Genomic DNA, 13561 nt, shown 5'->3' with positions numbered 1-13561 from the left:
TTTTGTCATTTGCTGTATGAATGCTGCGCGGAAGTACAGAAAATCGCATTTACAATCCCAGGTACAACTATGTATGCTTGTATATTTTATGATTTAACAATAACAACGAAATATCACGGCTGAATGAGTCGAAACTTTGAATTGGCCACTTAGCAGCATTTCATGGTTAATTAGCGCAGTACGTGGCTGGTATGTGGTCATACATAAATATGTACATACATACAAACAAACCTGCAAACAATTCACACAATTTCAATGCAAATGCAGTGATAGCGCAAAAGTGGTTGGAAAGCGCGATTGTGGTTGAGTGCGCTCCAAGTAAACGCCGCCATTCAATATCCGCCCACTTAAATGCGCCTCGCTTCCATGTATGCCGCTGAGATGATTACTGCTGCTGCCGGTGTTGCGCTATATGCAACTGTTATCCAACTATGCATGATTTTTTAGCTATGTGTGAATACGTAAAATATGCATGAATGTGTATGAAAATATATGTATGAAATTTTGCCTAGCAAAATTAACTCGCGTAGTGCGAAATTTGCGTATATTTTTGCATATAAGCACCGTTTGATGAATTTCATTGTGCGCTTCCAGTGATTCCACTCAATGCCAGTTTCATATTGATATTTAGCGGTTGTCGTTTGCCAGTTGCCAGTTTTTCAATACCTACTTTGTTACATACAAATGCTATGCGGCATTTCGACCGCATTATTGCTGGCATTTTCATGTTTCAGTTTCATTATTTCACTTTTTTTTTTTTTGATTACAACTGAGTTCGTAAGCATGTCGGCGGTTGACAGTCAGCAGCAGTCACAATTTGGCAGTCGTTACTGTATTATTACGACCGAGCTCGTTTGGATTTGGTAATGTCAGGATGCTCATATAGGTATGTATAAATGTAAATATATGTACTCGTACATTAGACCGTACCAGAAAATAAAAGTTCCCCATACGCCACTGAGTTTAAAATATGGTTGCAAGGCAATTTCGATAATTTTATGTTTTTTCCGGCATTTAAAGTCGTATATTAAAGCATGATATATCGAATTTCACCTGATCTCAATTCCTGCTACCTAGCATACCACCTGAATGTCACTAAATTTGAGCTCAGCAAAGATCATTAATGTTTTGCTAAGGAAGTATTTCTGTTGGAAGGTGGTTTCGAACGTAAGTGTTACCTTTTTATATTTTTCGCCATAGCTTCGGCCATTACAGTCGAAAGTTAAAGCATGTGATATCGATGTTATTGCATCAAGGATGGATTTTGTTTGTCCCGAAGTTCATTGACCTCAAGTACGCCATTCTATTACTTATCCTGTATATATCAATATCACCCTCACGCACCACCCTAATAACAGAGAATTCAAACTCACCAAAAATCACTAAATTTTTGTTGAGGAAGATTATCGATTATTCCAGTAGAACTACTTAAACAATTTTTCATTACCGAATATACTAGGTGGAACCGAGAATGTAGAGAAAACATTTAAGGGTTCGTGCAAAAAAAATTATTTTTTTATTTCGAAATTGCCTTGAAAAAATACTTTATACTCAACGGCGAGCTTTTTTTGCTTGTTTTTGGGGTGGTACGGCCTAATGAACTTAGGTATACATAAGTACATGTATGTACATATGTCCATTTGCACGAAGTTCGACTAATGTGTGTATCAGCCATGGGGAGTGAAAGTTTTAAATTGTACCTAATTGATGCGACAACTTGTACCTAAAAGCAGACAAAGTTAATACGGATTTTCCCCAATAGATGGCGTTAAAGGCAGATAAGTATCTCTGATAATACCAATCGCATTGAACCATGTATAATGCGGTTTGGTAATTGACATTAGCCGGGAAATTCTGCCAGCTGTCAACTCACTACAGTCTTTCGTAAGATACTTGTTAGTTCTGGCAACTATCTTGAAAGCTCTTTTTTGTTTTTTTTTCTAATTGAAAGACCTGCTAGCGAAGAGGTCTTAGCGTTATTTTGTTTATCTTTTAGCACTATGTTTTCTGAAAATTAAATGAAATAAAAACATGTTTTTTTAACAATAAACATTTAAAAGAAAGTCAAACTAAAAAAAGCAGAAATAATTAAATAAAAAAAAAACTTTTAATAAATCAAGTTTTTAAAAATTTAATTAATTCAACAAATGGTTTTCTTTTTAAAATAACAAAATCTAAGAATTTAAAGGAAATCAAATTGAAAAAGGACCTACAACTTTATGAAAAAGAAATGCATTTTTCATCTGAAAATAATATCTAAAAATTAAAACAAAATTAAATTAAAAAGGGAAAAATTAAACTAATAAAAAAGGGTCCCAAAACGATTAAAGCGAGTATATAAAAAAAAATAAATCTATACATTTAATTAAAAAAGAAAAAATTTATAAAAAAAATGTATTAAAAAGGAAAAAAAGTTCCTAAAAATTAAATGAAATAGATTTTTTTTTCAAATATAATAATTTAAAATAAAAACAAAATACAATTAAAAAAAAACAGATGAAAGAAAACTGAAAAATATATATCTTTTTAAAACAAGAAGAGCTAGAAGTTAACAGAAAACTTAATAAATAAAGAAAAAATGTTGTAAAAAGAATAAGATAAAAACATAGGTATGTATGTAAAAATTAAAACAAAATATAGGAATATTTTGTTTTCAATAATAAAAAGAGCTTCTCACCATGAAAGTTGGCAAGAGAGCTTTTTTGTAAGACTTTCGTGCCAGAATAAACAAAATCTTTCAAACTACCTTGCCTACTATCTTTTAGCTGTCTTACAAATAACTTTCAACTATCTTAGCCAGAATCATCCTGTACATAACATGTCGTATTTTAATCTGTTAAGCTATGGAGTTAAGACACAAAAAATGGGCGCGTCAGAGTTAGTTTAGCTTGTCTCACAGCTTTAGTATAGATTGTCTCGAGTTAATGTAGTCTTTCGCACGGCTTTCAAGATTTGATAGATTGACGGCTACCGACCAGTTGAGACCAAGTTGTCCGGGGCCAACGGAACGGCCGCCAAAATGTCTGCTTGAAAAATACCACATAAATACTTCCAGTTCAGAGCTTTAGACCTCAGTTCCTACTCCTTCGTACATTTTGGAACGTTCTGTGGAAAGATATGTGTGTCGTCGTCTTTAATCTCCACACCCTTCCACTAACCCTCAGCGTCTATCGTAGCCCCAAGATACCTTTGGAAGCCTACATGTATGTATATGCGGGATCACATACTATATGTATTTGTCCTCTCAAAGATGATGCTATAATACTGGGACCATACGTTTTGAATCTAAGCTGAAGTCTTTTCACAAAGTCTTCAGAAAGTTAGTCGCCGTTTACCACACCATATACCGTATAATAGTATTGGCTTAACTATAGTCACACCTCCTGTGCAGTGTAGGATTCCATAGTACTTTGTGCTGGGCTTTGGTTGTAGAGTAGTCTCCTAAACAATCATCTATTTTTAGCACTACGTCGATATCTTCCGTGGTCCAGACGCAGATAGCCTTCAGCGTCTGGTTCGTTAGAAAACTGAGGGATAGATGCTAGTAACTTCAAATCAAAAAAGGGTAAACAACCTAAAATTGGTTATACCAACTCTTCCATCACTGTTTTGTATTAAATAGTGTGCCTGAGTCCGCGGAATGACGGATACATAGAGCACTCGTATGCTTTGTGGTGACGCGTTGGTGTGGTTGCTGCTGTTTGTGTGCCTTTTGGCGATAAGGTAAACCTACGAAGTGGTTACTGCGGACTGTGGTAAAGTTTTGGTCAATGCGTCCGCTTGAAAATACATATTTACATACATACATAACTTGTTAATAAAATTTCTGTACAATTGCATTCAGGTGTTGAATAATCTAGTCACACTTTCAGGGAAATGAAAATATGAAATGAAAATTTTGGTTTCTACGTTCATATGGATTTGAAAATATCAAAAACGTAATTATACTAGTGACAAGTGCACGTTGGATTTGATACACTACCACTGTTTAGACATGTTATGCTGTTGTATATATTGAACAGGAGCAGTTGTAGAAGTTACTTAAGGAATGTAATGCTTTTATTCTAGAAAGCATAGCTCCATGTTCGGACCACTTCTTTGGAGCCATAAAAAGCGGACCGATGAAAATATGATTCCGATATTATGTACAGTCAGAGTAAATAGTTCGTATACACCTTGTTCTAATAATAATATTCCCAATTATTCTCACGAACATATTTTTTTTAAAATAATTTTTTATGAAAATATAGTTCATTCTTTAAAGTAAATCATATAAATCCAAGTTTTACACTTTTTATGAAATCCGCAAAAATTCAAAATATTGTCATCCAAATTATAGACTTTTTGTCATCTGTTTACAGTTTGGTTGTCAAATTCACTACAGCTGATCGTTTAACACATTTACTGGGACTTACCAGCAACAAATCTTCGAAATAAAATTGGTAACTTCTGACGGAGAACGGACCTTATTTACTCTCTTATTTGTCCTCTCCTTTGCCAGAGAATCGAGTACGGGATAGATTTCCAGTAGAATCTGACTATTTCTGACTAGTTTGAATCCGTGCGGAATCGGAGTTATTAAATATCGTTACTTACAACAAAATGTAAGAAGAAAAATCTGGAAGGTTTATAGTAACATATATCCTCATCGTGTCGGTGTACTTGCTATGTCAGTCTTACTGGTGTGCCGGGCACAGAACCATGAACGAAGAGGTGTACTGGGTGTAGGGTTGCTAATTCGAATGTAGGGTGGCGGTCGCCCTATTAACCTACATAAATATATATTCCCGACCATCTTGCTCATTCCCTTCCTCTTCAAAGCATCTTAAGTCAGTGGTGTTGAGGTACCCATTGCCAATGGATGAAAGATCAATAGAGCTTAAAGAACTGGCCGCTAACGGTCCCCTCCGATGCACAGGCATCGAGACCAACAAAGCAACCAGAGGTGTTAAATGAATTAGGCCTAAGGAAGGGTCTACAAAAGAACCAGCTGGGAAAAAGGGCGCAAACGAAAAGCACGCCCCAGCAAGAATAAACTTTGGCTAAGCGACGATATTGTGGCCAGGTGGCCAGGGATCAAATTTCTGATCGCGCTTGTCGATGAAGCGGAAGGCAGCGGATAGGCCGTTCAGGAAGGATGGGCCGAGATCCAGTCAAAACTCTCTGAACGGGTGGGCGAAATATTTTTAAAATTATTTTAATTAAGAAAATCGTAAAATTTTAAGTAACACAAAAACGGCGTCAGATATTCTGCATGCTGAAATGTTTTTTGAATTTGGTGGCACACTGTTGAAACTTCACAGATATGTTGCATTTGATGGTACCGTTAATTGTCTCTAATATTAACATTCTATTTAAAAGCTTCCCAAAGTTAAAAAAAAACAATTATGATTTTTTCGAGTGACAATAATAAGTTGAGTACTTTCGGTACTTTTTCGCCTAAGTAAACGCTTTAAAGCTAACTTTTGTCAAAAACTGATTTATTTTTTATTTTACTTGTTTCTGCAAGAAGAATGCTTTAGCGTTTTGTGAAGTGATACTAAAAAAAATTGCTCGTGGGATTTGTTCCTCAGAATCTACTATTTCTAAATTTTTTAATGTTTATTTTTTGGAATGTTTTTATTTTGGGTTAATGAATTCCAATTTTTTGACATAATGAGATTGCCGATTTCTTTCACTGTTATTTCTGAGCACACCTGTTTGAATACATTTTGTTCCCAACTTTTCAAAAGGACAAATTTTCGTGTCTGGATTATAGAGTTTTTTTTACGCTGTGAAATCTAAATTACAAATGTCAGTGGCAGAAAGTTGTTACAGCAGGCACAAACGTGCATAGCGCTCGTACATTTTGTTACCCTGCCAGAAAATTGGCAAACATTTATGAAGCAACAACCAACAACACAAATCAACAACTGCCAAAATCCTCTAAATGGGTTACCTTTGAAACTTGCAAATTGGCAAATCGTAAATATTGTAGTATTGAAATATGTATGTATGTATGAATGCGCTTACAAATTTACATATTTGTACAAGAGCGAATAGTTTCATAACTCAGGCAACATCTGACAGCCGCAGTAGGGACAAAAACAGCGTTGTGGAAGAAGAAGAAAACAGCGGTTTTTACTCATTTTATGTACCTACCTACCCGTAGTTGCAACAAGAAAATTTTTAGCCAAGCAAGTGCTATGTAGTAACGATAACAACAACGTTAGTAACAACTTACATCGAAAAGTTTGCATGTAAATCAAAGCGAATTGCGAGCGACACAAAAGCCACTAATACCATTACCACTACATACACACCCACATCCTTACGTGGCGGCATGCATAAATGTGTATTGCAACTTATCTACTCGTACATAGGTATGTATATAACCTGCAACAACTTTTCGTGCAACAAAAATGAGTTACGGAGCGGATTGTGAGCGTAAAATTGCATAAATTGTGTTAAGCAGGGCATGTGGCAAATAGAAGAAGAAGAATAAAAAAAAAAAAAATAAAAGAAAAACAAACTGAAGCAAGCAACATATTTGGAGGTAAAGCAATGTGCACAAGAAAAATGTACAGAAAATACCTAACTCCAATGAAATTTTGAAAAGCACGCTCACACGTGCAGCGAAATTTCGTTTTACCCACTTCATTTCCATGCCACTTTTTTGAAAGACTGCTGCCAATACCTGATGCAGCTGCTGACAAATGAAGCTGGAAAAAAGTTGACAACACTTAAAAACAAAAAACATTTCATAAATCCGGAAAAAACTTAACAAATTTTTACTTATAGCAAACAAATTTTCCAGCAATGAGCTTGTCACTCTTAAGCCAAATTGCGGGCTGCGGTTGATTGCAGCTGGCGACAGTTACGGGTAGCAGATGAAGCTGCCGAGAGGGAAGTACTACATTCCTATGTACATACATATATGTATAGGAGACAAACTCTTTGCGGTTGTGGTTGGTCGCGTGCGAAATTGTAGCTTAAAAGTTTCATTAATCCTGCCTCGCTGTGTCGCGCTCACCCGCGCAGCCCTGCTACAGAAGGGAGTAGCTGGTTATTAAGAAAGTATTGATGCATTGGCAAGAAAGTTTACAAGCGATAATAAAGGATAAACTTTACGACATCAACAAGCAGCAGCAGCAGCAGTAGCAGCAGCAGCAGCGGCAAGCAGGTGTTGTTGGTAGGAGTAGCAGAAATGTTGAAGCTACCAACACATTCCTGGAGAAGGTGAAATGCATACACAGACATGTACATACATGCATAAGCTTCGTACCATGTCGACTCAGTAAAACAAGTAGTTTGCATGACAGCCAGCAAGTTTCTTAATCAACTTAAATTACTTGTTATACAAACATATGTATATGTATATGTACATTAGACTGGTTCCAAAAAAAAATGATTTGAATTAACTGGGCCATCAAAAAATGTGAAACTTTATAGATTTTTTTCGGGTATGTAGTTTTATAGCCCACTTAGTTCTAGTATAACAGTGTGCAAGTTTAAAATGGCTTCAAAAACCGTGGATTTTTGGCAATTTTTTTGTTGACTCTGTTGGGCATTTTCCTTCATATACAAAATATTTCGACTTTTGCAGGAGTGAATTTATATAGAAGTCATATGAGCTTTTTTTACAGCCTTCAATTTCTTTCAAAAGTATGCACACATGTACTCATGTAAATATATATCATTCATTCCGATACGTTGTCTTAAAACCGAGTGATGAAATACAAAAAAAAAAAAAAAAAAAAAAAAATTGCGTTATTTACATGGGTGGGCAGGTGCTGTCGCTATCGGGCAGGAGTGCCGGAACCGGCCCCGTGGGAGTCTCTAGGCAAGTGGTCGGGTTGAGGGAGCAATTATGTGGGTGCTTGACGTACGTAAGTACCAGCGCGTGCTTCTTACTTAGTTTTCCGGGTTTGTTCTCAAAGGCTCTCCACAAGCAGCCTTCGGGAATGCCTAAACGGCAAGTATCATCGGGCCGGAAGACTTACTCCGATAGGCGTAAGCCAAAATTTTTGAACGTTATGGTGGTCAGGATGCTCCTCAGCTATCTGAGAAACATTCGCAAATGAGAGACGCGAGCGCGCTTTCTCCGGGTCTGCAGAGACAGCGGTCTCAAGAGGGAGAGTGCTTCCGCGCTAAAAGACCCAGGGATGGGAGGGCACCTGCCCTGTTCAGCGAAATCTCTAAGCAGGCGGGATAAATTACCCTGGGAGTCCTTGATCGAAGCAGGGAAGGTGGCACCATATCCAGGGATAACTGGAGGCGTGTGGCAGCAGCCATCTCCTCTGTCTTCTTGAGGGTGGTCAGAGGAAGCCCTGGTCCACCTCCGAGATGCGAGTATGGTGTCAATTTCTCGAAAAAAAATCCTTTTAAGAATGCCACTGATCAGGTTTTTAGACACCCTGTTTACGAGTATTTTGTCAAATTTAAACTTTGACTTGACCACTGTCAAGAATTTAGAATTTTTCTAGAAATAAGGAAATTTCTCCAAAAATTAAATCCACTAGGTTTTAAGACTCACTAACCGCAAATTTTCAGTTAATAACTGCAATTTTCTCTAAAAATATACAAATCTTAAAAATTGCCTTTTCTTAGTGAATTTCTTGCAGTTGAGTAACATAATATTTTTGCTTTGTAAAGTAAATAATTTATTATGTTAGAGGGACATATTTATATAAGATATATTTTAAAATAACAACAGTAATTATAACAGCGAGTTTATTGACCTTTATACATCATTACGCTACAATAACAATTACAAACAGGCGAGTCCTATTCGGTCCAACCCATTGGTTGCACTGACCTTTTTGACAAAAATGTTCCTTGAACGGTCAAAATTACTGTCATAATTGCACGTAGCGATTTAGAACAGGTTAAAATCGAATTCGTTGAATAAAAGGATTCAACGGCTTGCTGAGCAGAACATATAAATCAATTTTGACTTTGTTAGACATTATCTGAATAAGAATGGCTTTATTGTTGTTAATTTATCACAGTTTTGAAATGTACATAATTTTTATTTTATTTTTTTTTTGTTGAACCAGTCTAATGTACGAGTACATACATTTACTAATATACATACTTGCGAATATATGTATATACTAGTATACATACATACATATATATATATATGTATATATACCTTCTAGTTGCAACATAAGTTTAGCCAAAGCGGATAACGAAATGCATTCAAGTGAGAAATGCGTGAAAAATATTATTTGTTATTATTTTAAATGACTTGCTATTAAAACTATTTAAAAGTGTGAAAAGTTAGTCGTAAACTTTTCTAAAGTGGCTGCCTTACGAAAAATGTAAAAGGAAGTTTTAAAAGTAACTTTTCTCTGGATAGTTAAAAAAAAGGCCGAAACTGAATGCAATTCATCATTCGGTAGGTTAGATTAGTCGCTTTTGTACTAAAAGAGTTGGGTAGTGCAAATGCGCCTCCTACTCTATGCCGTAATTATTATATCTACATAAATATGAATGAATCGAATTTTTAAAAATATTTTGAAAATTTATCTTTTTTAATAAGCACCAATATTGTAGTATTTCTTTTATCTAAGCAAGTTAATGGAATTTAATTTTGACGTAGAATACGTCTTACGTTGTAATTTTTAGAGCTTTACGAAAACGCTTATTGCACGAGAACTAACGAAGCGATTTGAAAGAAAAGTGTGGCGTTTCAAAGATATAATTCCAAAACCTATCGACAGATTCATTTTTGTAAGTAACCAAATTTCCAAAATGGTCGAAAACCGCTCAAATGATTTGATTTTTGTTTTCTTTGATAAAAAGCTCAAGATTTTTCCTTTCGTTTGGTATATGGAAAGTATTGGTTGATATCTTCTAAGTATGTTTATTTGATTCAAATATATAAGCATAAATAATTTTCCATACAAAATCACTTTGTCATCATTTTGCAAACACGTACATACGCTGGAAGTGAGAGAAGGAGACAAAAAGTATGTGTGTGTAGATATTTCGGCTCTTGAATGACAGATGGCGCAATATTTATAAAAGACAAAGGTGAAGGGGAATATGTAGATGAAGAATATGATAAACATAAAAGCGACAATAAAGATAGATATAAAAAAAATATGAGGATGGGGATACCGATAAAAGTAAAGATGAAGAAAGAGGAAGAAAGATTAAAATAAAGGTAATTGTAGAGAAAAGGATATAGACAGAGACTTAATCTCGGGATTTTAGAGATTTTCGGAATTCTCGGGACTTATCGATATAATAATCGGTATTTAACCGGTTTTGTTATCGATATTTTTATCAAGTTTTTTATCGAAATCTTTAACGATATTGTTATTGATTTTGCAATCGATATTTTCGGAACTTATCGATATAATAAACGATATTTTTTATCGTATTTGTTGTCAATATTTTAATCGATTTTTTCATCGATTTTGTAATAGATTTTGTTATCGCTAGTCTTATAGATTTTTGTATCGATATTTTTATCGATTTTGCTATCTTTATAGATTTTGCTATCGATAATATTATCGGTTTTGTTATCGATGTTTTTATCGATTTTGATATCTATATTGCTATCGATATTATTATCGCTTTTGTTATCGTTATTTTTTTCTTAGTGTGTGCTTTCGTTTTTGACTTGGATGTGCTCTTAACCATACCACGTATTCTACGTTTAAATTTAGCGGCTGTGTCTCCGATACAGCCTGCAGACCAAGACGAAGGCGCTGCACTGTTCATTTTTAAAATAGGTGGAAACCCTCTCAAAAATATTTGCTTCAAATGAGCTCTCTTAAACAATTTGCCAATTGACATCCGTACTGCGATATTTAATCGATCTTATCAATTTAAATTAATTTTATTTTATTTTTCAACCGGCGGCAACTCTCTTTAAACATAGCTATTATCCCCTAAAATAGATTTTGAAGGCTACAGTATAGCACTAGTCTTAAAATGATTATACTATGATAAAAGTGGATCAATTTATTTTGTATTTGGCCTCTGACATTTACCATTGCCAAGGCAACCCAAAAACTGATTTGAAATCTTTTTTTTTGTCGCTAAATGCCTACACAATTTTGTACATTTTTTGCACCGAAATTGCTCTTCTAACCTATGAGGAAAGGAAAGGTAAAGATAAATACAGATATGAAGATAAACACAAAAATGAAAATACAGATAGAGATAAAGACAACAACGAAGATAAGGTTGACGGCTAAGGTTAAGAAAAAGTACGGTCAGGTAAGGGTATGCATGCAGCTGGGAAAAGAGCTCACTCTTACACTCTGCATGTCTTTAAACCATTCTGATTCTCTAGGGAATCCAAGCAGACCTTCCTTTTCCCTAAGCTATCTAGGTTTTCGAAGTTCCGATCCCATAGAAATTTTAGGCGCTTTGAGAGCCTTAACAAACTTCGGGTTTTTCGTTCGTCGAGCCGTGGCCAGAGCGAGCGCAATACCGTGCAGGTATGTAGATAACCTCTACGGTCGGTGGCTGGTCACACTCTAAAGGCACAGAATACAGAAATCCTGCTTCCTCATTACCCACCACTATATCGCGGAGCCCAACAAGGATTGGTTGTGTTGTTGTAGAGCTTGTAGGGATCTTCGTCAGTGTGTTTGATGGCAGCTTCATTGCCAACAACGAAGGTAAGTTTAAACGGAGCCAAGTCGATCGATGTTACCAGCTTTGCTGCATATATCTCAGCCGGGAAAACGCTGCAGTGATGTGGAAGACTGTAGGGCTCTCTCAGAGATTAGCCTTGAGAGTAGAAGCCAGATCCTGTTCCAATCTCCATTTAGGAGCTGCCCTTGAAACGTACAGTTCTGGTGGAATGTCCAGGAGTGCCTCTAGCGCCAGTTGGTGCATTGAACAAATCGCTCCCGTTGTGCATGGGTATGCTTATCGTATGCATCAAGATGGGAAACTAAAAGGGCTGCCAGCGCGCTAAGACTAAGACGAAGGCACAGTTAAAGCAAGCGAAACTAAAGAAAAAGAAACGAATTGGAAGTAAATCGCAAGCAATTTTAATCCCTCATTGAAGTACAGCCGTATTCTGTTTGTTTAACATTCAGAATCGTAAACGATTTGATATATATATTTATGTATGTATGCACACAGCACACAGCAAACTGGAAAATGTGGATACTCAATTTGTTGCTATTCTTCGAAGTAAAGTAACTCACTCCTGAAAAAAATTCTTCGAAAAAAGTCGTTCGTAGCATGACATCTTTTGTGCCCACTTTCTCATAAGACCACATTTTAATCTGCTTAAGCGATAAGCACACACATAGTCCACATCTACAGAATTCTGCGAACGCATATTTTCAAACAGATTCCGACCAACAGCAGCTGCGGGCACATTACATTTAAGCTTTTGTTTTAACGAACAACTTTTACTTTTCTTGGCCCTCATTGTAGTATGTACTTCTAAGCATGCCACCTCTTCTTCTGCAGCGTTTTCACAAGAGTCATCGATAACTGCAGAGTAGACGATGTATACCACGAACGTCGGTTGCTATCTTGCAATTCCAAAAGGTTACCCAGCCAGCAGAGAAACGTAAATTTTGACGACAGTGAGGTCTCGTACAACTTTCCATATCCGGAAATGAACAGAAAACGACTACAATTATTATTCATTTTCGAACGTTTTCCGGTTATTTAAAGCATTAATTGTATTTTATTTGTTCAAGCTGATCATTTGAAAGGTTGTAACCGTAGTCGGCAGCTGAGCGTACCCCTATTTGTTTCAGAAGGTGCCGAGTTCGCGCTTCCTTAATTTTTTTTCGAACCATGAAAAAGCATCTGTGAAGTGCAGAGAAAAAACGTATCCGTTTCACAACAGCTTTTAGTACTTGTCTGTACATATGCTTCTGCCACACACTTAAGTGGAAAAACGAATCGTCAAAATATTCGAAAATGGCATTGACAAACGTACGAAAATCCGCATTTCATCCAAGTTTTTCTCCTGGGTATATTAACTTCTTTGTGTGGGTGAGAGTGTAGATATATATGGTTGCAGTGTTGGCATACAAACGCCTTAAGTACTTTTTCATTAATATTTCGATATGCCAGGGATTTTCAGTACAGAGTTGCTCTTGTAGAATTTTTGCTTGCTCAGGCAAGTGAGCTGCTTTTTGCTGATGCTGCAAAGTTTTTTTTTTTTTGTGATCACGCATATTTTTCCTTCCTACCACTTTGCATGCATTTTCTTATGTATGTTTATAATGTAGAGCCGTTTTATGTTGGGAAAAACTACGAAGGTGGCTAACAAGTCTTCGCTGCAGGCATTGCATAACTATTTTCCTTCTTTGTTTTATAATTATGGGTGAAGGTTGAAAGAAAAGTGGTGAAGAGGGGTAGAAGTAAAGTCGTCGCCTTCGATGGTTGGGGTTGGCTATGACGATGCTAACGTGTTTCTGATCGCCTTAACTGTTGTGTAAAACAGTTTTGTTAGTGTTAGCCTTTCAGTTTTTAATACTGAAATTAACGCCGTTTTTTGTTTTCAAACAGCGCCGTCGCACAGTGCCACCTTAGTGGGAGAAAATCGAAAAAATCGTCATCTGCAATGCGTTTGGTATGTTTG

The 13561-nt window shown here is 36.1% G+C and overlaps 1 protein-coding gene across 1 annotated transcript in view; it reads right to left on the bottom strand.

Annotated features, from left to right (window-relative positions):
* Window positions 1–252: 252 nt before the first annotated feature.
* LOC118741864 (ras-GEF domain-containing family member 1C-like) overlaps window positions 253–13561 on the bottom strand; it is a 170846-nt gene continuing 157537 nt past the window's right edge. The window contains exon 8 of the mRNA XM_036473839.1: window positions 253–408. Within this exon, the coding sequence (XP_036329732.1) occupies window positions 253–408 (156 nt within the window). The remainder of the gene's footprint in view (window positions 409–13561) is intronic.

This window comes from Rhagoletis pomonella, unplaced genomic scaffold (genome assembly GCF_013731165.1).
Source record: "Rhagoletis pomonella isolate Grant_MI unplaced genomic scaffold, Rhpom_1.0 Rhpom_scaffold_00006, whole genome shotgun sequence".
Lineage (NCBI taxonomy): Eukaryota > Metazoa > Arthropoda > Insecta > Diptera > Tephritidae > Rhagoletis > Rhagoletis pomonella.
The sequence above is the reverse complement of the archived record's forward strand: the minus strand, read 5'-3'. Positions and strand labels throughout refer to the sequence as shown.